This window comes from Phoxinus phoxinus, assembly GCF_949152265.1.
Source record: "Phoxinus phoxinus genome assembly, chromosome: 12".
NCBI lineage: Eukaryota > Metazoa > Chordata > Actinopteri > Cypriniformes > Leuciscidae > Phoxinus > Phoxinus phoxinus.
In genome coordinates this window covers 4,169,175-4,192,077 of record NC_136887.1, presented here as the reverse complement: position 1 = coordinate 4,192,077, position 22,903 = coordinate 4,169,175, and the positions used below count along the sequence as shown (strand labels likewise).

Here is a 22,903-nt window from a genome sequence, read left to right as displayed (position 1 = left end):
TGATGGGTCGTTCGCAATTCATGAGCGTTAGTGATGATGGGTCGTTCGCGAATGAGCTTTTGATGGGTCGTTCGCGATTGGCGAATGAGCCGACTCTAAGAGCCGGCTCTCTAGGTGAACGTCGGGAGCTGGCTCGCATATCTGAAGAGCCGACTCTATTTTTACAAATTTAGCCTATAGAAATTAAATAAGTATGTAATAAAAATTGAAATATTATAGTCAAAGTCATTTAAAGAGCCGTTTGTGAGCCAAAAGAGCCGGCTCTTTTCAGTGAGCTGACTCAAAAGAGCCGAACGCCCATCACTACTATGCGTGCTTTCGAATTGTTTGGCAGTAACGGTAACGGCGTTATTAAGATGAGAAGAGTAATCAATTAGATTACTCGTTACTGGAAAAATAATGCCGTTAGTAACGCCGTTATTTATAACGCCGTTATTCCCATCACTGCTGTTGACAAGATAAGGGAGGGGCGGAGGTGGAACAAGGTGATATGGTTGATGTGTGTTTGGTATGAGAGGGTGGAGTCCATTATGATACCAGAAATAGCCAGAGTGCCTTCTGTGTGAACGCAAACACGTCCCGGGATCCAAACACGCACGTGCCATCGCGCGACTCTAGAAAGTTTGTGTTCGTCATCAACAAAGAAAGAATGAAAAAATGTCTGCAAACTGGAGCGAAGCCGAGACCAGGAGCTCCTCACTATCCAGCGCTGAAGCTGAGCGCGCTCGCCAGCGCTGTGGACCGGGACGCGATGCGCTAGTGTACATGTCTCCTCCTGACGTCACGTGTCTTTACGGGATCTTACCGGGATGTGTGTGAACACACTCACAGATCCCGGAAAATCACTGGCAGTGTGAATGAAGCAAAATCAAACAATCCCGGGACACATTATCCGTGTATTTTCCGGAATCTCTGTGTGAAAGGGGCTTCAGAGGCCCACACTGAAGAACATCAAGAGTTCAATAAAGTCGTTATTTTTGTTTGTTTGCGCACAAAAAATATTTTCTCAGACCATGAGTTCTGCTAGTTCCACAATAAAAGGTGGCGCCAAATACGTGTAACACCAGTGTGCAGAGGAATATGGTGACCGAGTGTGATGTTATAAGATGGAGAGCGCAAACAGACAAAGAAGCGCTTCCCGACTAAGAGTGCCTCGCTAAAGAGACCAAACCCCCCCGTACGAGACTTTACAATGTAAGACGGTACCCAGATTTCAAAACTACAATAAGATTTCAAGAAAATAGTCAGATAAATAGCAGATGAAAAAAGTTTGCTTTTGAGCCGCACTTCAGAACACAGCGTCTCGTCGCCATGATGTTTCCCTGCTGGCCTTGGAGCGCAATAAGTGGGCGTATCGTATTCAAATAACTTGACAAGTTGACGTCATCTAGTCAGAGAAAAAGCTTCGGTCTTCTAACGATTCATAAAAATGACTCCGAGTCGACTCTTACTTTTGAAAGACAATAACTTTATATACGGTGCACTTTCATATTTCAAACTTTGCAGGATGTTTTTGTTCACTTAGATCAATGGTACACACTACATGAAAGGTAAATTTCAAAATTCCATAATAGGCGCCCTTTAAAACGGACATGATATCGCAGTGGACATTCAAACGGATTTGTTTTATTATGAATATATAGGACTGACCTGAAGGAAAATGCTATATCTACTGTAAATGCAGGTACACTCGCTTATCGATTGTAGTTTGTGTGTGAAGTGTCCCTTTAACCCCGTGTGCCGTGTCCCTCAGGCCCGACCAGCGCTCAGGTGATGGACCAGGCGGCGGGCGGCCTCCAGAACCTGGAGAGCATGGATGTGCAGGCGGCGTGGCACCAGGCCCTGACCCGAGCCGAAAGCGCGCTGACCCCAGACCTGCTGACCCCCCCGCCCGAGTCCTGCGAGTCCTACCTGGCCTCGGCTCAGCAGGAGTGGCTGGACCTGCGCATACACACCGGCTCCCGCTGGAAGCTCCCGAGCCTGCAGTGCTTCTCCAGAGCTGAGCCCTAGCCTGATCACACACACACACACACACACACACACTGCTGAAGCGAGGGAATCTGGAGCACGCGTATTTTCTGTGAAAAACACAATGGTACTGTTGATGCCTTTCTGAATAAAACATATTTCACATATATTCAACTTTCTTTTATTTATATTTTTTGTCCATTGCCAAAGTACCTAAAAGCTGAATCATTTAAATTGTGATATTTGATATCTTGAGATTTTACTGATTTTATTTTTACACAAATTATTAGGGGTGTAACGAGACCCTCATGTCACGATTCAACACACATCTCGATACTGAACTCATGATACCATATTATTGAGATACTCCAAGACACATGATAAAAGATTAACACAAATGAACTGTTGATTAAACTGCTAGATTTGATATTTCATAGTGTGTGTAAATGAATAGAGTTTTGGAACCCAAAGCTCAGGACAATAGAGACGCCAGAATAACAATATTCATGATCCTGAAGATGAACACAGGATTATTGTAGATGAATATGCTTGATCTCTGTCACTGACTCGATATATTTACAATAATGTCGACACTTTTTACTGGTAACATCAGACATCTGGCATTATCAGGACACACACATATTCCCCAGTGCATTATTATACACTATATTCTACATTATATATAGTAGTTTAATGAAGTCCTGAAACTACAACTCTGAAAACTAGAATTTTTCACGCATGGTAATTTTTATTTTGGGTGAACTACACACAATACATATTGATGCATTTTTTGTATTACGATATATTGACTATATTGTTACACCCCAACATATAATGCATACTAAATACATTATTTATTATAAGGATAATGACAGCACATATTTTTTATTAGCTGTAGTAAATTGCCATTTGATCTGTTTATTATTTTGCTTTGAAATGTAAAAAAAAAAAATGTTTATGGTTTATTTGAGGAATTGGAGTCTGTTAACTGGACTGAACTTACGTTTATTGAACTTATATGAACTTTTCCCCCAATCACATTAATAATCATCATAAATTAGTTATAATTCAAAAAACTATTTTGAAATTGGACATTGTGTAAAACTAAACTTAAACTTGTATATTTTTACACTCCTTTTTTGAACATCTCAGGAAAATGTTATGGGCTTTCTCTTCAAAATATGATTTTGTTACAGAACAGGACATTGATTCATACATGTCCACAGGACTACAGCATGTTTATCAGGCATTCTGGGAGACAACCGGTCAAATTATGGATCAATATTCCCATAACATATTAGATATTATAGGAAATGTTGCCAATTATTACTCCCATTATTACACTTTTTTTTTCCATTACATGTTTCCCAAGAACACATTAATATGTAAATTACCGGTAATTGAATGCGACTACACATTTATGGCAATTTTACCCAAATATTGTATGAAGTAAAATGGTGTATTAATTAATTCTATTATATCTTCCACAACATAGTTGAGAATCATCTTTATTCAAAGTTTGTTGAAAAAAATCAAGAAACAAAAAAATCCCATTCATATTGAATGTCATTAATGCCTTTTTATTTTTTTAAACAACTGAGTCCTGGTGTCAGGACATAGCATGAGATATGAATAAAATATATTGTTTAAGAATGTTACAATAAAAATGTTTCTTATGCTCTTAAACAATGTAATGACATGAAAAAATGCTAAATTCAAAAGATATATTTTCCTGGGTCTCAGGAGGATATCACAGAAGTCTGACAGAACATATAAAGCATTTTAATGAGTTTCTGGAGCTTTATGAAGGGCAGTGTAATGTCACATGACCGCAAGATGGCGACAAAACATCATGAAAACACACGGTCAACTGTTGAGCAGTAAAATCATCTCTGAACGTAGGCCTACATATTTAACACACACACACACACACACACACACACACACACACACACACACACACACACACACACACACACACACACACACACTCTCTCTTGTTGGCTTCTGTTTATATTTGGTGTTCATTTATGAAAAATGACAGGAATGATCGAGAACTGGGAGTAGAAATACCAACATTTGTACCAGATGTAAGTTTATACTGTTTATAATAATTTACTTACGATTTATAATTAGTTTTATTTTCTAGTTGCCAATTTACTCAAGTATTTTTTTAAAGTATATAATGGGTATGTCAAATTATGAACAAATGTAATTTTCCCACCAAACACATTTAGCAATTTGTAGCATTCATGCTACAACAGAGATGCTAGTTTGATGTATAGGTTAGCTATGTTATTGTTAGCTTGAGCCTTATACAGATCATAACATCTGCCGATAATTGTAGGACCTTTTCTGATGAAAAGCGTGGTAACTAATTAAAAGTCATTAACAAACACTAGCCTATGGAAATATTAATTTAAATGCTCATTAATTTATGATTTTAGGCAATAACGGGATAGTTCACTCACAAATGAAAATGTTTTCATCATTTACCACTTACTCTGAAGTTGTTTCAAAACTGTATGAATCTTGCTGAACATAAAATAGGATATTTTAAAGAATATTAATTGGGAATCAGAGAGTTGATGGTAGCCATTGACTTCCATAGCATATCAATACTATGGGGTCCATTAACTGTCTCTGGTTACCAATATTCTTTAAAATATCTTCTTTTGCGTTCAGAAGACAGGTTTGAAACAACTTGAGAGTGCGTAAATGATGACAGAATTGTAATTTTAGGGTGAACTGTCCTGATTAAAGTCGATGTGAAGTTCCACCAATGGAAGACACAAGATCTCCACGGCTTCATCTGGCTTTAGCTCCGTGAATGACTGACCCGTCCCACTAGTAATTAATTTAAATTGACCATTACGGCTGCGAGGGAGACTTGTGATGAATTTTCCCAATATCACCGGCTCCACAGAAGGCCCGTCGCACACCTGGGAAATGTATGATAAAGCCTGATTGGCCGTGGAGGAGCTCCCTTCCCAGCATGCACTGCTGCTGAGTTATGGCCGCGCGGGCCACCTCACTGTTTGCTGGCATGTAATTTGAATACAGATTAGTCGGCCCCGGTGTTCCAGTGCTCTGGCATTACCATTACAGGGGACAGTAATTTGAGTGATGAACACACGGGTTATCACAAGGTCATCACCTTCAGCGAGGTGTGTGTGTGTGTGTGTGTGTGTGTGTGTGCCAGCCAAAACACTCCTGGAGCCACCAGCCAAGGCCTTCGATAGCATAATTAGTTCCTTTAATTAAGAGGTGAGCAGCTGATTGAATAAATCCGCTGCTAATGGAGCATCCGATCCCCGTCCCAATCGCTCTCGCACTTCTCTCCGGCCCTCGCCGCGAGTCGGGACAATGTTTGCGGATGCGGCGTTTGACATTTCCTTTAAACTTGCAAACTCAATCCATCTTAACATTTAAAATCTCGCCTCAACATGGTTCTGATTTCTATGGCTTTTTAAGATTTAATAACAAAAAAAGTGATATTTGTATGATGATTTGACTGTGTATTGCTACATATAATTGATAATATTCTTTGCAGGATGAGCAGATTTCCCACAGATTGGTGAAGACAGGCTGTGAATGCAACGCTTCACTGTGAAGGTGAGTTATGGAAATATGTGTTATTATTTTACATGTGTCAGCTCCAGTTTAATAATAATGATGTGATTTTAGTCGCTCTATAAAGTGTGTCTGTCCTCATCATCTCTTATCTTAAGTCTTAATATATTGAATAAAATATATAAAAATATGGTAACACTTTAAGTTTAGGGTCCAGTTCTCTATTACCATAACTAGTTGCTTATTATCATGCATATTACTAAGATATTGTCTGTTTATAAGCACATATTAATGCCTTATTCTGCATGATCATATTCTAAATACCTTAATCCTAAACTTAACAACTACCTTACTAACTATTAATAAGCAGTTATTAGGAGTTTATTGAGGTAAAATACATAGTTTAATAGTGAGAATTGGACCATATTAGTAAAGTGTGACCAAAAATAAATTATACTTACTTTTTAAGAAAAAATATATTTTTAATATTATCAATATAATTTGATATATATCAATGTAAGTACTGTTCTAGTTGTCTTTAATCACAGTTTAGTGAACACACACACACACGGGTGAATTTAAATATTTTCACTTTGGTTTGAGTGGATGTTTCTTAAGATAAAAACTAAGTGAAAATGATTCTCAAATATTGTCTTGAGAACTACTACTTTCTTCTTAAGAAGAACATGGTTCTGGTTCTTGCTGATCAACTCAACTCAAAGTGTGTTTGCAGATTACCATAATAATAATCATAATAACAATCTAATGGTGTATATTTGAACTGAGCTGATGAATTGATGAAACATCTAACCTTTCAGGATTCGAGACAAGTCTGAGGTTTTACTAACTTTAGGAGGATATTTACAATGATTTGTAAAAAAAATTTTTTTTAGGAATTCAAATTCTTCTTGTGTTTTGTCATTAGAACAAATCTGTAGAAAAATAGATAAGAACATTTTTAAGAAAATGTTTTTGGGAATACAAAATATGTTTGACTTTATTCTTTAGATAGAATTTAATAATAAAATAGCAGTTTATTTTTATACTTTTGGGAATCTGGCATCTTTTTTTTATTTAAATATTTAAAACAACGTTTTCTTGGGAATATCATCTTAAAGTCCCCCTTATAGTCAATCATTTTATCCCTTAAAATTAATCTTTGATAATCAAAATGAGATATTTAAAAAATGTCTCCCTGTGGAAATGTTTTCATTTTTTTAAAATAGCCTGAATGTAACTTGACACCCTTGCTTCATTTACTATACGTAGATTCATGAATATGCAAATGAGCCTGGAATTGGTCACATGTTTGCAGGGAACGGGGGCGTGTTTGAGACCGTCTTTGGTTCACTGCAGTTTTAAGCAGAAAATACTCAGCAATGCTGTCGACTTGTGAACTTACACATGGTGTGTGTTAAAGCAGATTAAAAACACCACATACACACATAAACAACATTAAAAGCTGGAGTTTCACCACAGGGGGACTTTAATTGATAATCAATGTATAGCTTTTTTTTTGTCCTTTACATGTCTGCCCTTCCCGTTTGACTTTTAAAAAATCCCTTTTACTAACAAAAGCCAGTTTCTCAATGGCATCTCCTTCCAGGAAGTTTGTTTGTTTATTTATATTTTGCACCTTAAAATGCAAAATGACAAAAATAATAATAACAAAAAATGTAATATATATATATAATTGATATAATCAAAAACAAGACAAATATTATCAATTTAATGATGTGCAGGAAGAGGCAAAAAACCCCAACTGGGCTTATTTAACGCCTCCACCTATAGACATAATTACAATAAAATCAAAACAAAAAACATGAAAAACTAAAATATTATACTACATAAAAGTAACAACAAACTAGTGAAATACATATATCCATAACAAACACACATGCACATACATGTAAACATACCTATACCATCTACAAATTTTAAAGACGATTACAATAATGAAAATAATAAACAAAAAATATGATCATAACATAAAAAATATAAATAATAATAATATCTATATAACATATTTAGAACAGCAGTTAAATGGGCTTTTATAACATTTTAATGAGGAGTTTATTGTTAAGTGGGAAAAACTGTTTTAATTTTTTCCATAATTTGGTACCCCTAAATCTGACTTCACTTTGGAGGGAAAACAACCATGTCAGTGGAACTGATGAATTCTGTGATGATTTTGTCAAAACATTCCATTCTGTTTTGAGAAAAATACAGAAATCAACAACAACAAAAAAAATCTAAATTAATTTCAGCTAGCTGTCAATCCCTTACTGAGAGAGCTATTGTCTAAATGTAAATTAACCTTCATTTCTTTTTGTGTGCCTGAGCTTGAATAGAGCATGTTTCTGCTCTGGCCTTTCTACACAAACACTTCTGAACCTGCGTGTTGGATTAATCCCAGAGTTCTCTGCAGAACAGGGATGACCCGCACCGAGTCTCGTGTGTAGCCGGTGCCCGCGCCCTCGATCACGCGCCGACTGCATATCTCGCCTCATCATTTCTGCATTTTATGGTGGTTAACACACCTCTTGACTCCTGTGATCTTTTAATCCCTCTGGGCTATTATTATTGCCATGAGCCTCTCCCCCCCCACACCCCTTATTCCATCATTGGCTTTATCTGTGTAAAGGCTACATGCACCTGTGCTTAATAGATATGCAAGAATACGCCATTTTTTTCTGGCTTCCCTTTGACTGTTCTTCTGCTTCAGTTCGGCGGAAGATTAAATATGTTGAAAGACGAAAGAACATTACAATATTTGAACAGCAGCCGCACGCGTGTGCTGGAATGGGACTTATCTTTTTGATATCCTTTCTAGCCTTCTCACCGGGAGATAACAGCATGTTATCTACTCCAAAATCCACCCGACATAATTAAACAGCAATGATCAACTGATAGTTATAAAAAAATAAAAGTGTCCTCCTTCAGCAGTCCTTCAGTGCCACAGAAGTGAGACGTCTCCTCCACACTCCACACAACATCACACATCTCCAGGAAGAGTTTTCACGAGTGCTTTTAAGATTGTGTCACTGCCGTTTAAGGAAAGGTTTTGCTGCCAAAATTATATTTTTGCCATAATTTGCTGATTTTCTTTAAATCCCCCTGTAGTCAATCATTTTATCCCTTGAAACTCATCTTTGATCACCAAAAATACACATTTAAACGTTATTTCCTTGAAAAAGAATTCGTCATGCCTTAAAATATTTATGTAACTCGAAACCCATGCCTCATTTAGTATGCGTGGTTCTATAAATATGCAAATGAGCCCCGCCTCCACTGACTCACTCACTCAGAGATCCACTGGTTGACGATCACACGTTGATCTGATTGGTTACAAGGTAGTTTGTGATGAGAAAATACTAGCAATTATGATTAATAATTATTAATAATTAATAATTATTATTAAGAATTTACACATGGTTTGTCTTAAAGCAGATTAAAAACACCACATAGACACATAGACAACATTAAAACCTGGATTTTCACCACAGGGGGACTTTAATAAAACTTAAAATAAATGTAAAATAAAAACTTAACTAAAATGGTAAAAAATACATAAAACTAAGAAATCATATTTCTTAGTTTCTATATATATATATATATATAAAATGAAAAACCAAGCACTTTTGTCCTAATTACAGCAGAAATATGGTGGAAATATCTAACCTATGATTATGTTACTGCAAAACTACTGCACTAAACAGATTTTGCAAAGAATAATGACTACCGTATTTACCGGAGTATAAGTCGCATCAGTCAAAAAATGCGTCATGAAGAGGAAAAAAAAAAAGGACTATAAGTCGCATTTATTTAGAAATTTATTTCACAAAGTCCAAGAACAGACATTTAATCTGGAAAGGTTATTCAGCTCCACAACAGCACACTGAACAACAGGCTGAAGGTGTCCGGTGTGTTAGCGTAACACATTAACAGTTATTCAGCTACACAATATTAGCATAAAGAACATATACCTGTGAGGCTGAATAGGCTAAACTAACATTAGCCAGCGAGTCCAACAAGTTACGGTCAGCAAGTTCACCAAGCTCCCGATCTCACTCCTCATCACTGAATCCATTGAGTTCTTCCTCAGTGTCGCTTCTGAACGACTCCGCTAACTAGAGCGCCTCTCGCGGCTGTAGACGGTAATGCTTTCTCTTGGTTCATCTCAGTCAGTGTGAATGAATTTTGATATATAAGTCGCAGGACCAGCCAAACTATGAAAAAAAAAGTGTGACTTATAGTCCGGAAAATACGGTAATTGCAAACCGGTTTCCTGAACACTCCCTCATGGTCTGTCATTTGTTAGTCAAACATATAGTCCCGCCTCAGTCACCCGATTGGTTGAGTCTGTGTTGTTGTTGGTGAGTTTCCCGAAAGCATCGTTAGCCAAATATGGTCACAAGTTCCTTCGTTATCAGCAGATCAACGAGTCGGTGTTTCCCGAAACCATCGTTCTAACAAACATTCGCAAACAGCATCGCAGAGTTGTGTGTGTGTGTGTGTGAGTGACAGATCTCCAGCTGTGGTTAGAAGCAGTTTAGTTTTCATGACATGTGGACTTAATAAATCCTGATCTTGAGCAAAATAAGCAAGCTGACATTCAGTGCAATCTGTGTCTTTTATTTAGAATACATACAAATATAATTTGCGTTGTAAGATTGGAGAGACTGGAAGAGACACTCTCTGAGAAAACAAAGGACATCAACATTTGAACTCTGGCTATATTACCGTCCCGATTCGAGACACGATCACACTTGAGTTGATCACCTCCCACTTTACCCATCATTCCCTTCACCCATCCCGACCTGAATTCACCCAAACATCTATATGGTTTAATATGAACAATTATCATACAGTATTATACATGTGTGGTATCATTTGAAATGTCTCAGTGCGACTGGTACACATGTCTCATTCCCACAGAAGTAAACCACAGAGGGAATAAGAGAGTTTGGAGATATCTTGCTGTGGGTGTGCCCTCATGTAAATCAGCTTCTGTCCCCAGTAAGTCTGGGACGGTGATTAATGCAATTTCTCATGTGAACTCATGTTTACATTTGAAACGAGGTTTCTGCGTCGGTCTGAGATGCTGAAGAGGCTCGTGGCGATTTCTAGCTCAAATTAGCCCGTGATGCGGAGACTCTGCATCGAGTATTTCTAATGTCAGGTTCACATGTTCTCTCTTTATTCCAGAGCATTTAATATTTGTATTTATTATCTTTGAACTGATTATGAAATTGGCATGGTGCATTTACCTGACTTAATACATTGTATAAATTCCGACTGTTACCGCGAGTCTGCGTCAGATTAGTGACGACTAATATTTGGCACTAATTCAAGTGTACTTGGTCAAAGCCAAGAAGTGAATTTCCGTTTAGAACAGCTAATATGCTAGCCTGGCTCCACGCTCCTACGTACTTCCGCTCAATTTTCATTTTCCTTCAGTATGTCGTCTGGGATTGTGGTGTATTCTTAGGTTTTCTCCGGACAATTTTTTACCGGTCCAATCAGCGGACAGAGGGAGTGGCTGAGAACGATGACGTTGAGGTCGTGTGCTAGTTTGAGTTGTCGTTTCGTCACGACCAAACGTTAGCGATTGGTTATGGCAGATCCAGAGTGACTCTGGGCAGATCCAATAGTTTTAAACTTCAACAGAGGACTCGCCTTCAAAGAAGTTAACGCTTGTCAATGGAGAGAGGCCAGACTCTCTGTACAAATGAAATGTGCGAGACTCTGGTAGGACCAGGCTACTAAAATGCTGCTTGACCAACCTAAATTTGGGTGTGCCTTACCTCTGTTTTAATATAATATTACTTTAGATAAGTGTACGTGGGAAACCACGGCATGGCCAATCCAAAGCTCTTATAAGAGAAGTAAAGTTGGTCTGCTTAGTTATATCTGTAGTAGTGACTATACCTCTACTGAAGTAAACGTTACTTTAAATTCAAGTGTATACAAAACCACGGGGGCTATACCCAAGTACCTTTGATTGTGTAAACGTGAAAGCGACTGATCTCAGGTATATAGCCAATTACCTCTGTTTAGTGACCGAAGCTGGCGAGCTTGTGATTGTGAGACCCGCGTTAAACAGAAGGCGTGAGGACCTCTGAGCGACATAGCTTCCTATATGAATAACTAATTGGCAATCTAACCTAAATTCGAGGTTGTGATAAAATGAAGTCAGATAAGTTTAATTGGAACTAAATTACTTTGCCACGCGGAAAAGACGTAGAGCTTCACCCGTTCTATCGGATACCGCCATTGGACCGATTTAGACGGTCTTACAACATCTTAAGTTCGTCAAGAGATTTAAAGCACCGTTTTTGAAGACTGCGCATGTGTGAATGTGCTCTAGTGCGTAAGACCGAGCCCATGATTGAATCTGGAAATAAAGCAAAATAACTTAGAAAAATTTGAAATATTCCTCAGATGCCATGTCCGTAATTTATAGTAAAACATCTAGCATTAATTAGATCTCAAACAGATTCATTAAAGAAAGCTATTACTCCACCACATGCGTGACATCATTAACCAACGTGGTTGAACGACCAATTTGCGACAATACGGTTTCGGCAAACAGTCGTGACTCGCTAGTGGACTCGCTTAAAGAGGTCATATTATGCATTCATGCTTGGTTATTGCTATTGGGTTTTCCTGCTTGAATGTTGATTATTTCCTCATATTCTCCATTGTTGCGGCTCCTCTCTTCCCAGTCTGTCAGTAACTCTGTTCACTTCCTGTCTCTATGAAGCCCCTCCTCCTGAAAAGCACACTGTGCTCTGATTGGTCGGCTGGATCAGTGTGTTGTGATTGGTCGAGCACTTCGAGTGTGTTTGGGAAAGTTCCCGCCCCTTACCATAACCGCCAGTTTAACACACTACTAACTAACTCAACCAGGCCCCGCCCCTTTATTCTGCATATTAATTATTATAATGAGGAATATTGTGACGTATTCGTTCCCGGAATAAACTCAAGACTACAATGGAGGCGTTTCAGGAGTTCAGAAACACTGACGCTGATGTAGAGAAGAACTGGAGCTTTTTCATGATCAAACAGCAACATTACACACTAAACACAGATGAACATGTGAAAACAGCAGAATATATATGTTTAACAGATTAATTTGGTCACAGCACATTTTAGTCTCTGCAAATTAAATCAGAATGCACAAATTATTGCAAAAACGCAAATTAATGCAAAAACTATTCAAATTAATATATTATTAATATAATTAATATAGAAGTCCCCCGTAGTCAATAATTTTATCCATTAAAACTCATCTTTGATCACCAAAATTACATATTTAAAAGTTTTTTATTGAAAACAAATGTCTTCCTGCCTTAAAATATCTTGAATGTAACTCTACAGCCTTGCCTCATTTAGTATGCGCGGTTCTATGAATATGCAGATGAGCCCCGCCTCCACTCACTCACAGCAGTGGAGTAATGCAAAAACAACTAAGAACTGCAAGTCCAGATCTCTGGAGCTGTGCAAGAGAAACCTTTGAGCAATTTCATTTATAATGGATTTAGCAGAACTATAGCACTCGAGTCTTGTAATGTTTACAGTTGGTCAATATCAACATTTACTGTTATATGCACTTTTAACATATTTATATAGGGTCCCACTTTATATTAAGTGGCTTTAAGTACTATGTACTTACATTGAAATTAATAATTTGATACAATGGACTTATTGTGTACATGTTTTTACATTGTACTTTAATTTTTTAAATACCTGCATGTAATTACAGCTGTAATTAATGTACCGGTATGTAATTACATTTGTAATTACACTGTTGACCTTCCCTTACACCTTAACCCACCCTTAAACTTAACCATACCAGCACACCTGTCCCTAACCTTACCCGTATCACACCGCAATAGCAGCAGAAGTGTTTTACAATACAACATGAACACAATAAGTACATTGTACGTATTTTTCGATGTAAGTACATAGTACTTAAAGCCACTTAATATAAAGTGGGACCTTATATGGTCTATAAATACAGTCAAACCAAAATTTATTCAGACACCTTCAACATTTCTCACATCAGTCTATAGTTTAGAAAATGGTAATAATATGAGTTATGAACTCAGTGGATATTTGACAGGTTTTGTCCGTCCTTCTGTTAGACTGTCTCACACATGAATTATGTTGAATATCTGTCAGCTGGTAAATTTAACTACACAATTAGATAATCCAGAATGCACAAATTGTCACACAGTAAAAAAAAAAAACTTTGGGTTACACATATTGGGTCACTATGTTGGGTTATTTTCCAAAAATGTTGGGTATAAAATCGTTGGGTAATTTCTAGTAATAACCCGGCTGTTGGGTTAAATACGTATGTTGTACACTTGTGTATTTTGAACTTATGTACACAATTATGTATATTTACATTAAATTCTAGACTCCACAATATTTAGTTTGTAATTTAAAAATATATTTGTTGAGACATATTTATTGTTTTATACAAATAAACAATCTGTATTTGAAAACAGTGTATTTTATTTATTAAAATAATGTCATAAAAAATATTTCGTTTATTTAATAAAAATAAACAGTTAACTTAACTGTTGGGTTACTTTTAACCCAACTGGCTTTTAACTCAATGTTTAACTCACAGTTGGGAAGGTGCTACACCACCCCATAGTTGGGTTACTCGTTGGGTTATTTTTAACCCAACATTACTACGTGAGCATGCATTTGCTTGAATTTGAAATACTTTCCCAGAATCTACAACTGTAGTAATTATAAACCGCTTCAATCCAATCGTACTCTCTATACAGATCCGTTTTGTAATAGATCATTTGTACATCATTTGTACGAAGCCTCAAATGTTCATATAAGCGAGAAGCGTCTGGCACCACCGCAGGCAAATGGCCATCAGCAAGTGTTGAACCTAAAGATTGAGAGACGTTCATAAGAGTTATGCTCCTTTTCTCTGACTGTGTAAAATGCATATGTGATTTATTTAACAGCTCTCTTATTGTGTTGAAAATCTCATTTCAATCACGCATGGCAGTGCATGATTTAAGAATGCATTGTTTAATGGGCTTGCCATTCCCAAATTTAAACTAATTCAATTAATCAGCAAAGCATTCAGTGTGCCTGATGTCTGAAACTCACTTAGGCAAACAAAGGCCTTTTAATATAAATTTTCCACAAGATTTCTTTATTGATTTGGTGCAAAATGATTTGTGTGATACATTCACGCCAATCAATAAAGGCCAAGTCAATAGTGTTTATAAAAAATCATAGCACCATAGATGAAGTGTCAAGCAACTTCAGCTTAGCATTGACCCGCAGCGTATACTACATTGGGAAATACACTCATAAAAATCCACTTGGCACATCATTTCCCGAATGACCTGTTTGATGGGCCTGACCAATACATCGCATTTATTGGTTAACTGATAAAGCAAACTTTTTATACCTGTAATGATTATGGTAGTAAAGTTATAATAATGTCAGATACGCAGTGGAAGTAGCAAAAGTTTGAGCAGTCCTGTGGTTTTTATTTGTTTTGGCAAAAGTGAGTCCCTGTATGCAGGTCAGCAGCCATTAATCAGGTTATCCCTCGATAGGGAGCCTCAGCAAACATACAAGAGGGGCCTTAAAACTATTCAAATTAATATATTATTAATATAATTAATATTTAAGTCCCCCATAGTCAATCATTGTATCCATTAAACTCATCTTTGATCACCAAAATTACATATTCAATTTTTTTTATTGAAAACAAATGTCTTCATGCCTTAAAATATCTTGAATGTAACTCGACACCCTTGCCTCATTTAGTATGCGCGGTTCTATGAATATGCAGATGAGCCCCGCCTCCACTCACTCACAGCAGTGGAGTAATGCAAAAACAAGTAAGAACTGCATGTCCAGATCTCTGGAGCTGTGCAAGAGAAACCTTTGAGCAATTTAATTTATAATGGATTTAGCAGAACTATAGCACTCGAGTCTTGTAATGTTTACAGTTGGTCAATATCACCATTTACTGTTATATGCACTTTTAACATATTTATATAGGGTCCCACTTTATATTAAGTGGCTTTAAGTACTATGTACTTACATTGAAATTAATAATTTGATACAATGGACTTATTGTGTTCATGTTTTTACATTGTACTTTAATTTTTTAAATACCTGCATGTAATTACAGCTGTAATTAATGTACCGGTATGTAATTACATTTGTAATTACACTGTTGACCTTCCCTTACACCTTAACCCACCCTTAAACTTAACCATACCAGCACACCTGTCCCTAACCTTACCCGTATCACACCGCAATAGCAGCAGAAGTGTTTTACAATACAACATGAACACAATAAGTACATTGTACGTATTTTTCGATGTAAGTACATAGTACTTAAAGCCACTTAATATAAAGTGGGACCTTATATGGTCTATAAATACAGTCAAACCAAAATTTATTCAGACACCTTCAACATTTCTCACATCAGTCTATAGTTTAGAAAATGGTAATAATATGAGTTATGAACTCAGTGGATATTTGACAGGTTTGGTCCGTCCTTCTGTTAGACTGTCTCACACATGAATTATGTTGAATATCTGCACTCTAAAAAATGCTGGGTTGTTTCAACCCAATTTTGGGTCAAATATGGACAAACCCCAAACGTTGGGTTGAAAATGTAATTTAAAAATTTAACCCAACGGCTGGGTTTGTCCATATTTGACCCAAAATTGGGTTGAAACAACCCAGCATTTTTTAGAGTGTGTCAGCTGGTAAATTTAACTACACAATTAGATAATACCAGTTTAGCTCAACCAGTGACCAAGCAATGCTTCATTGTGTTCAGTGTGTGTGTGAAAAGAGCATTAGCAGTTAAAGAAGAAACTCTTCAGCAGAACATGATCAGCTCAAAGTGTCCTAATCATTTTTGGTCCCAAATTTTTATACATTTTACTGGTATGAAGAGTTTATGTGTATAATATGTCACAGTTTACTTTATTTTGCTCTCCTCACTCACATAAATGAACTATAGTGTCCTGCACACACTAGTAAAACAATATCAAAAATGATATCTGGTGTCTGAATGATATTTGGTTTGACTGTATATGTTTCTGTAATGATTTGAATCCTTGTATTCCATATAATGGCATATTTCCACGCGCTGGTGTCGGGTGAGCGGGCCGAGCGCAGCTGAACTGTGGACGGGGGATCGCGCGAGCCGGTTTTGGGGTCAGTCTGGCCAATTGCACCGGGCCTGCTTGGCTGGGTTTGGTAGGGTAAAGTAATGTCAGCGTGCGGACGATGATAAATTGTGTTTGTTTAAGCCATCATTACATTGTACTTTTCTTCATGGAGGTCAGCATTTAATAACAGTCGGAGTTGATTGAGGCGTGGGCGTCCCCACTGGTCAGCTGGGGTGACGGGCCATGACTGCAAACATGGAGATATTACAGAGCCGGGATGTTGTCGTAATCTCACACAATCTGCTGCCTGCTCTAGTGTGTAATGTCCTGCTGAAAACTTTCGCTCAGGGAGACCCATGAAGGTTGGGGGGGGGGAAGTGAGGAGAAATCTGGGGGCTAGTTGCTTTAAATTACAGCCGACCAGTGCATAACCTCTTCACCTCAGCACTTTACAAACTCAGGATTATTCGGTTAAAGTCTTTTCTCCTCTATTGTGACTCATATCCGAGTGAATCGCTTCAGGAACAAGAATGTGGGCGGGGCTTGATTGTGTCTGAGGAATTGATTGGATGGTTGTGGTTTGCTATTGGTGGATCTCATTTGAGTGACAGGTTATAGCTCCGCCCTCGTCATCAGAGAAGAGAAGAGATGCCGCTGAATATTTTAGATTCAAGATTACCAGGAACATGAATTTAACAAAAAGTAATGATGTGCTCGAATTTATAATAAACACTGCAATAGGCCTATTATATTTCGAGCTCTTTAAAGCAGAATGGATTCTGATTGGCTGTCAAATGTCTATCGTTCATCAGTTGAAAAAAAAAATTGTCATTATAAATAGGTTATTACAAATAAATAATGTTGCAAATAAAGGTACAAATCTTTTTTTTTTTTGCTTTGTCATTATGGGGTGTAGAGTGTAGATTGATAAAAAAAAAATAAAGCAGTTTAGCACAACACTGTAGGGGTGTGAATACTTTTGCAAGGCACTGTAGTTGTGATGTGGACTTCACTATTCTCATAGTATTAGAACAGTTATTAAAACTTTATAGTTATTGGGGACAAGTGACTGTTATAAAAGTATTTGTCATTGAATCCATTCATTCATTCATTCATTCATTCATTCATTCAAGAGATTTGTTTAAAAATGCTGATTCATCCAGTAATGAAACAAGTGAAGAATTTATGATTGCGTCATTGAATCATTTCAAACCGAAAAAGAAAAAAAAAATCTTGAGTATTAAATTGAGTATTTAATTCAAACTATAGTCTCACATAACCAGATCTATACAGTCTATAGTGTCAAATAGATACTGTGTAATCAAACTATCAGAAGTGTGTGATTTAATGACCTCATCTGTCGACATGATGCCGCTGAGTCTCAGATCTGCTTTCCTCATCTCTGTGATCAGAAGCTTTCTGAACGGCTGTTTTCTCACCGCTGTCAGTTCTGTTGAGCTTATTTTCTTATTGAGAGGAAAGTGTGCAGCACATATTTACATATTCATCTAAACGTCGCTCTCATTAGCGTGGACGGCATCTGGATGTTCACTAGCAGTATATCTCTGCAAAGGTATTTCACACTTCTGTTTACATCTAAGCGAAGAACTGAAAAGGCCTTCGGCGTGAGTATATCAGGAATTTAATCACGTTCAGTCTCTTTAGTTCACTAAACGGCCATCGGTGTCGCTAACAACAAAGGCTTCTGAATACTACATATAGCCCCTTTAACACTGATAAATCAATGAAAGTGTCAAGCAACCTGCATTCACAGCCTGCCTCTGCTCTGGTATAGGATGCCCACTCTTCATGATCCACTCAAGCCATGTTTATCTTGCTGAATATCCTGTTCAACTCGAAAACACGTGACATTTCAGAACTCGGATGTTTTGTGAATGACATTTCATGTCAATGTGAATCTCCATCTCCCTGGTCTGTCAAAACAGAAGTAGTGAGCAAAGCATGCAAACATTATACAAAGGCCAAGCTTCTTTCTCTGATACATGTATACGGGAATCATACCAGCTCTGGTTATGTTTCATGATGAGATTGGCATGATGGCATCGTTACACTGACAGAAGCATTAGTTACCGCTGACTGTACTCACTTAATAATGTTGGGTTAAAAATAACCCAACGAGCAACCCAACTATGCGGTGGTACAGCACCTTCCCAACTGTGGGCTATTTTAACCCAATGCATTGAGTTAAAAGCCAGTTGGGTTAAAAGTAACCCAACAGTTAGTTTAACTATTTATTTTTATTTAATAAATAAAATAAACTTTGTTTTCAGATACAGATTGTTTATTTGTATAAAACAATAAATATGTCTCAACAAATATATTTTTTAATTACAAACTAACACTTGGGTACACTTGTTTCAACCCAATTTTGGGTCAAATATGGACCAACCCAGTCGTTGGGTTACATTTTTTAATTACATTTTTAACCCAACGTTTGGTTTTGTCCAGATTTTAACCCAAAATTGGGTTGAAACAACCCAGCATTTTTTAGAGTGTAGTCTAGAATTTAATGTAAATATACATAATTGTGTACATAAATTCAAAATACACAACTGAACATACAACATGCGTATTATAGCCGGGTTATTACTAGAAATTACCCAACGATTTTAAAAATGACCCAATGTTTTTTGGAAAATAACCCAACATAGAAAATAACCCATTATGTAACCCAACGGTTGGGTTAAAAAAAAAATAACCGAAATATTTTTACTGTGTCGCAATGCAAACACTAGTTACGAGGTAGCGGAGGGCTAATAGAGGCTTCTCCCCGGGAAACGGCTGTCAGCGGCCTGTCACCTGTTCACTATCCCATCACCATCTAAACAGTGTACTTCTGCTGGGGACATATTCTCCGCTCGAGTGGAGAGTGATGGGGATCTAACCCAGTCATCAACCCCCCTCCAATGATGTGACCCGCCAGATATCCCTTAGCTCCTCCACCACACAATGGCCATCCCAGCAGACACACCGTACACAAGCAGATACCAGCCGCTGTTAGGGGAGCTTTAGCACAGGAAAGTGATTCTTTCGAGCTGTCAGATGAAATCATGTGTTCTTCTGTGATGGCCAGACACTCAGCCAATGCACTTTCACTGACATTTATGAAAACACGACGATACTGGTGAGGCTGCTATAGAGGATATACTACACATATGTATTATGTAAGCAATAAGATAAGAGAGGCAGTGCTATATTGTTAATATAACTAATATAAAAAAAAAATTTGTGATCAGAAACTGTTGAGTTTGGTCAATCAGAGCAATGTGTGCCACAGTCAGACTGTTCAGGAACACAATATCTCTGCCCATTAAACTGGAGAATGCAGACAGCTACATTTCTATACTTTTCTTACAGTATTTATTTGTATTGTGCACCGGCATTTATACAGTATGATATAAACTACCTTGTAACCAATCAGGGCTGCGTTTTCCAAAAGCATCGTAAGCCTAAGAAGTTCGTAAAAACGATCGTACGACTGATCTTAATATTATGGTCTGTTTCCCAAAAGCATCGTAACTTAAGTAGCACTTGACAATCTTCGTAGAACTACGAGTGCTCTGGAGTAATCGTACATCCCCAAGTGCATCGTAAGAAGACAGATTTATGAGGACCCCTGCTGGACAACCGGCAGATTACATCTAGATTTAACAGATTACATCTAGATTTAACAGATTACACTGCAACGTGAGTATAATATATGGTTTTGATTGTACACTTTATTGTACTCGTTTTTTTTTTAAATGAATATATAAATTAAATAATTAAAAAGGGAAGAAAAAATAGAAATACACACCTAAATTGAATGAATGAATGAACAAAAAAATCAGTAAAGAAGTAATGTGGGAAATATGCTTCAAAGACTGGGCAATATAGGGATGAATTCAAAAAAATCTGTCAATGACTTGCTGACGTGCACGAAAACCAGCCATGCATTGTCAATTTCTTGCCATCATGTGGTCCCATGCCTTCTTCGTCCTTCTCCTCCTCCACCTCTTCATCTTCCTCCCTGTCTTTAATTTCATCTTTTTAAAAGGTATATTTTCCTGTGTTTTTTTTTTTTGTTCAGCCATTTTGTCAGTGCCTCCGCCTGTAGGTGTATATAGACTTGTCTTGATTGCTAATCCACAACAGATGACGATTATTAGGTTAAACGTTCAGAATACGATTCCATAAGGTTATATTTCAGCACTTCGCAAATGGACAGCGACTCTTAAGTAGCACGTAGAGCGCGTTCTCGCGCGTTCATGTTAAGTGCATTTTTGGGAAACGCGCGTGTAGTTGCGGCGAGCGTTCGTAACCTTGAGCGTAGAGAGCGCTCTTAAGAGCTAACATACATCGTTACTACCTTGTAACCAATCAGATCAACGTGTGATCGTCAACCAGTGGATCTCTGAGTGAGTGAGTGAGTGAGTGAGTGGAGGCGGGGCTCATTTGCATATTCATAGAACCACGCATACTAAATGAGGCAAGGGTGTCGAGTTACATTCAAGATATTTTAAAGAATCAAGACTTTTTTCAAGATTTTTTTTTTATAAATATGTAATTTTGGTGATCACAGATGAGTTTTAAGGGATACAATTATTGACTACAGGACTTAAAGTAATTTCATCGCACATGTCACTGTGTAAGTCGTGCTAAGTGTGAAACCAGAAAGCTTGCTTTTGTAATGCCTTTTGATAAATCATAGCGATCCTAATGACATTATCTTTACATCCGTACCATAATCATTGTATCATCATTATGTTTATCTTAATGAATTAGTTGGCAGTCGAGATGAGTCGATAGCGCAGTAATGAAACATGTACACCTTGTATTGTCTGCAGCGTATACCTGAGGAAGGCAAATGACAGCGCAATCCCAGGGTACAAATGGTTAGTATTTTAAATCATATTAACTCAATTATAGCTATATATTTTATGATTGCCAGGCTCACATTTATCACAAGTGCACTGAATGAGGTTATGTCAAACATCAGCCGCTGAAACTATGACACTTCATTAAACGGCGTCCGTAGCGGGGCACTCAATCCCAATCCACCGGAGACTGCCCGATTTTATCAAAAGCCCTGGAAATTGAAGCCATCACTATAAGGTGTCTGGGAATTAAAGCGGTTCAGCCAGCCAGGGAGATAGAGCTTTTACAACACAGATCTGGGATTTTTTTGTTGAGGACATTATGCAGTGAAGGAAAGGCATCCTATCGGGAAAGATATTACTGCATTTAGAAAAATCTTTTTTTGAGAAATGGCCGTCCCAGAAATGGTTCGGAGAGACAACGGTGTGATAATGCTGTGACAAATGTGCCTGAACGTCCCCAGAACAGACTGGGGTTTGAAAACTTTTGATTTATATCGGCATTTGAAATATACCTCTGTTTGTTTGCCATGGATTTAGGCTATACAGATATAGCTTTATTTTTTATTTTTTATAGACATACACTATTACAAATAAAGTTATTTATTGGCATTGATGGTTCCATGAAGAACTTTTAACATCTATGGAATCTTTAAGGTTCTTTATTCTGGAATAAAAGGTTCTAAAAATTGTTCGGTAACACTTTCTATGCAAGTCCATGCTTATAAATAAGTATAAAAGGGGCTATAATTAATTAAGTAAGTATTACTATTCTGTAAATATATTTATACAGACTCATTAAGACATACTGCATTATAAGAACAGTTATACATTTATATTATTTATATAGTCATGCATTTGATTTTTCAATGCACATGCTCATAATCCATCATACACTGATGTATAAATGATTGAAATAGATCCAGAGACACTTGTTTGCTGCACCAATTAGTTATCAATTATGTCTTTAATAGCTAATGTTTGCATTAGAGGTTATGAATGGTGATTTATGATTTGTTATTGCTTATAGCATGGTATTGCTTATAGCAGTTTGGAATTATACTTTTAGTATTTTAGTAGTTTGTTACATTAAAAAAGATTTTAACAAAATCAACTGTTTGTATTAATTATTTCTGTTTCCGCCCCATTATTTTATCCCAGGAATTGTGTTTCATTAGTTGCATTTACAAGTAAAAACCTGATGTATCGTGAGCACATCTTCTTAACATTTGCTTTAGGAAAATTGCACGTTTTCACTTTACATAGTCATCAATGATGCATTTATAGAGTTAGTAACTG

General features: G+C 37.1%; 2 protein-coding genes and 1 long non-coding RNA gene across 6 annotated transcripts in view; 2 read left to right on the top strand and 1 right to left on the bottom strand.

Moving 5' to 3' along the window:
• Positions 1 to 2,140, top strand: part of ccdc142 (coiled-coil domain containing 142) — a 32,975-nt gene extending 30,835 nt beyond the window's left edge. For 2 of the 3 annotated variants that reach the window (XM_079630884.1, XM_079630885.1), the window contains one exon: positions 1,754 to 2,140. In XM_079630884.1, coding sequence (XP_079487010.1) covers positions 1,754 to 2,010 — 257 coding nt within the window. In that variant the 3' untranslated portion in view covers positions 2,011 to 2,140. The remainder of the gene's footprint in view (positions 1 to 1,753) is intronic. The other variant, XM_079630886.1, reaches the window with a different exon arrangement.
• Positions 1 to 22,903, bottom strand: part of LOC307007800 (zinc-binding protein A33-like) — a 365,074-nt gene that overhangs the window by 63,549 nt on the left and 278,622 nt on the right. The gene's annotated exons all lie outside the window — the stretch shown is intronic.
• Positions 3,923 to 22,903, top strand: part of LOC307007833 — a 69,805-nt gene continuing 50,824 nt past the window's right edge. Inside the window, exons 1-3 of one of the 2 annotated variants that reach the window (XR_013799692.1) lie at positions 3,923 to 4,058; positions 5,522 to 5,583; positions 21,575 to 21,622. This is a non-coding gene — a long non-coding RNA (uncharacterized lncRNA). The remainder of the gene's footprint in view (positions 4,059 to 5,521; positions 5,584 to 21,574; positions 21,623 to 22,903) is intronic. The other variant, XR_013799691.1, reaches the window with a different exon arrangement.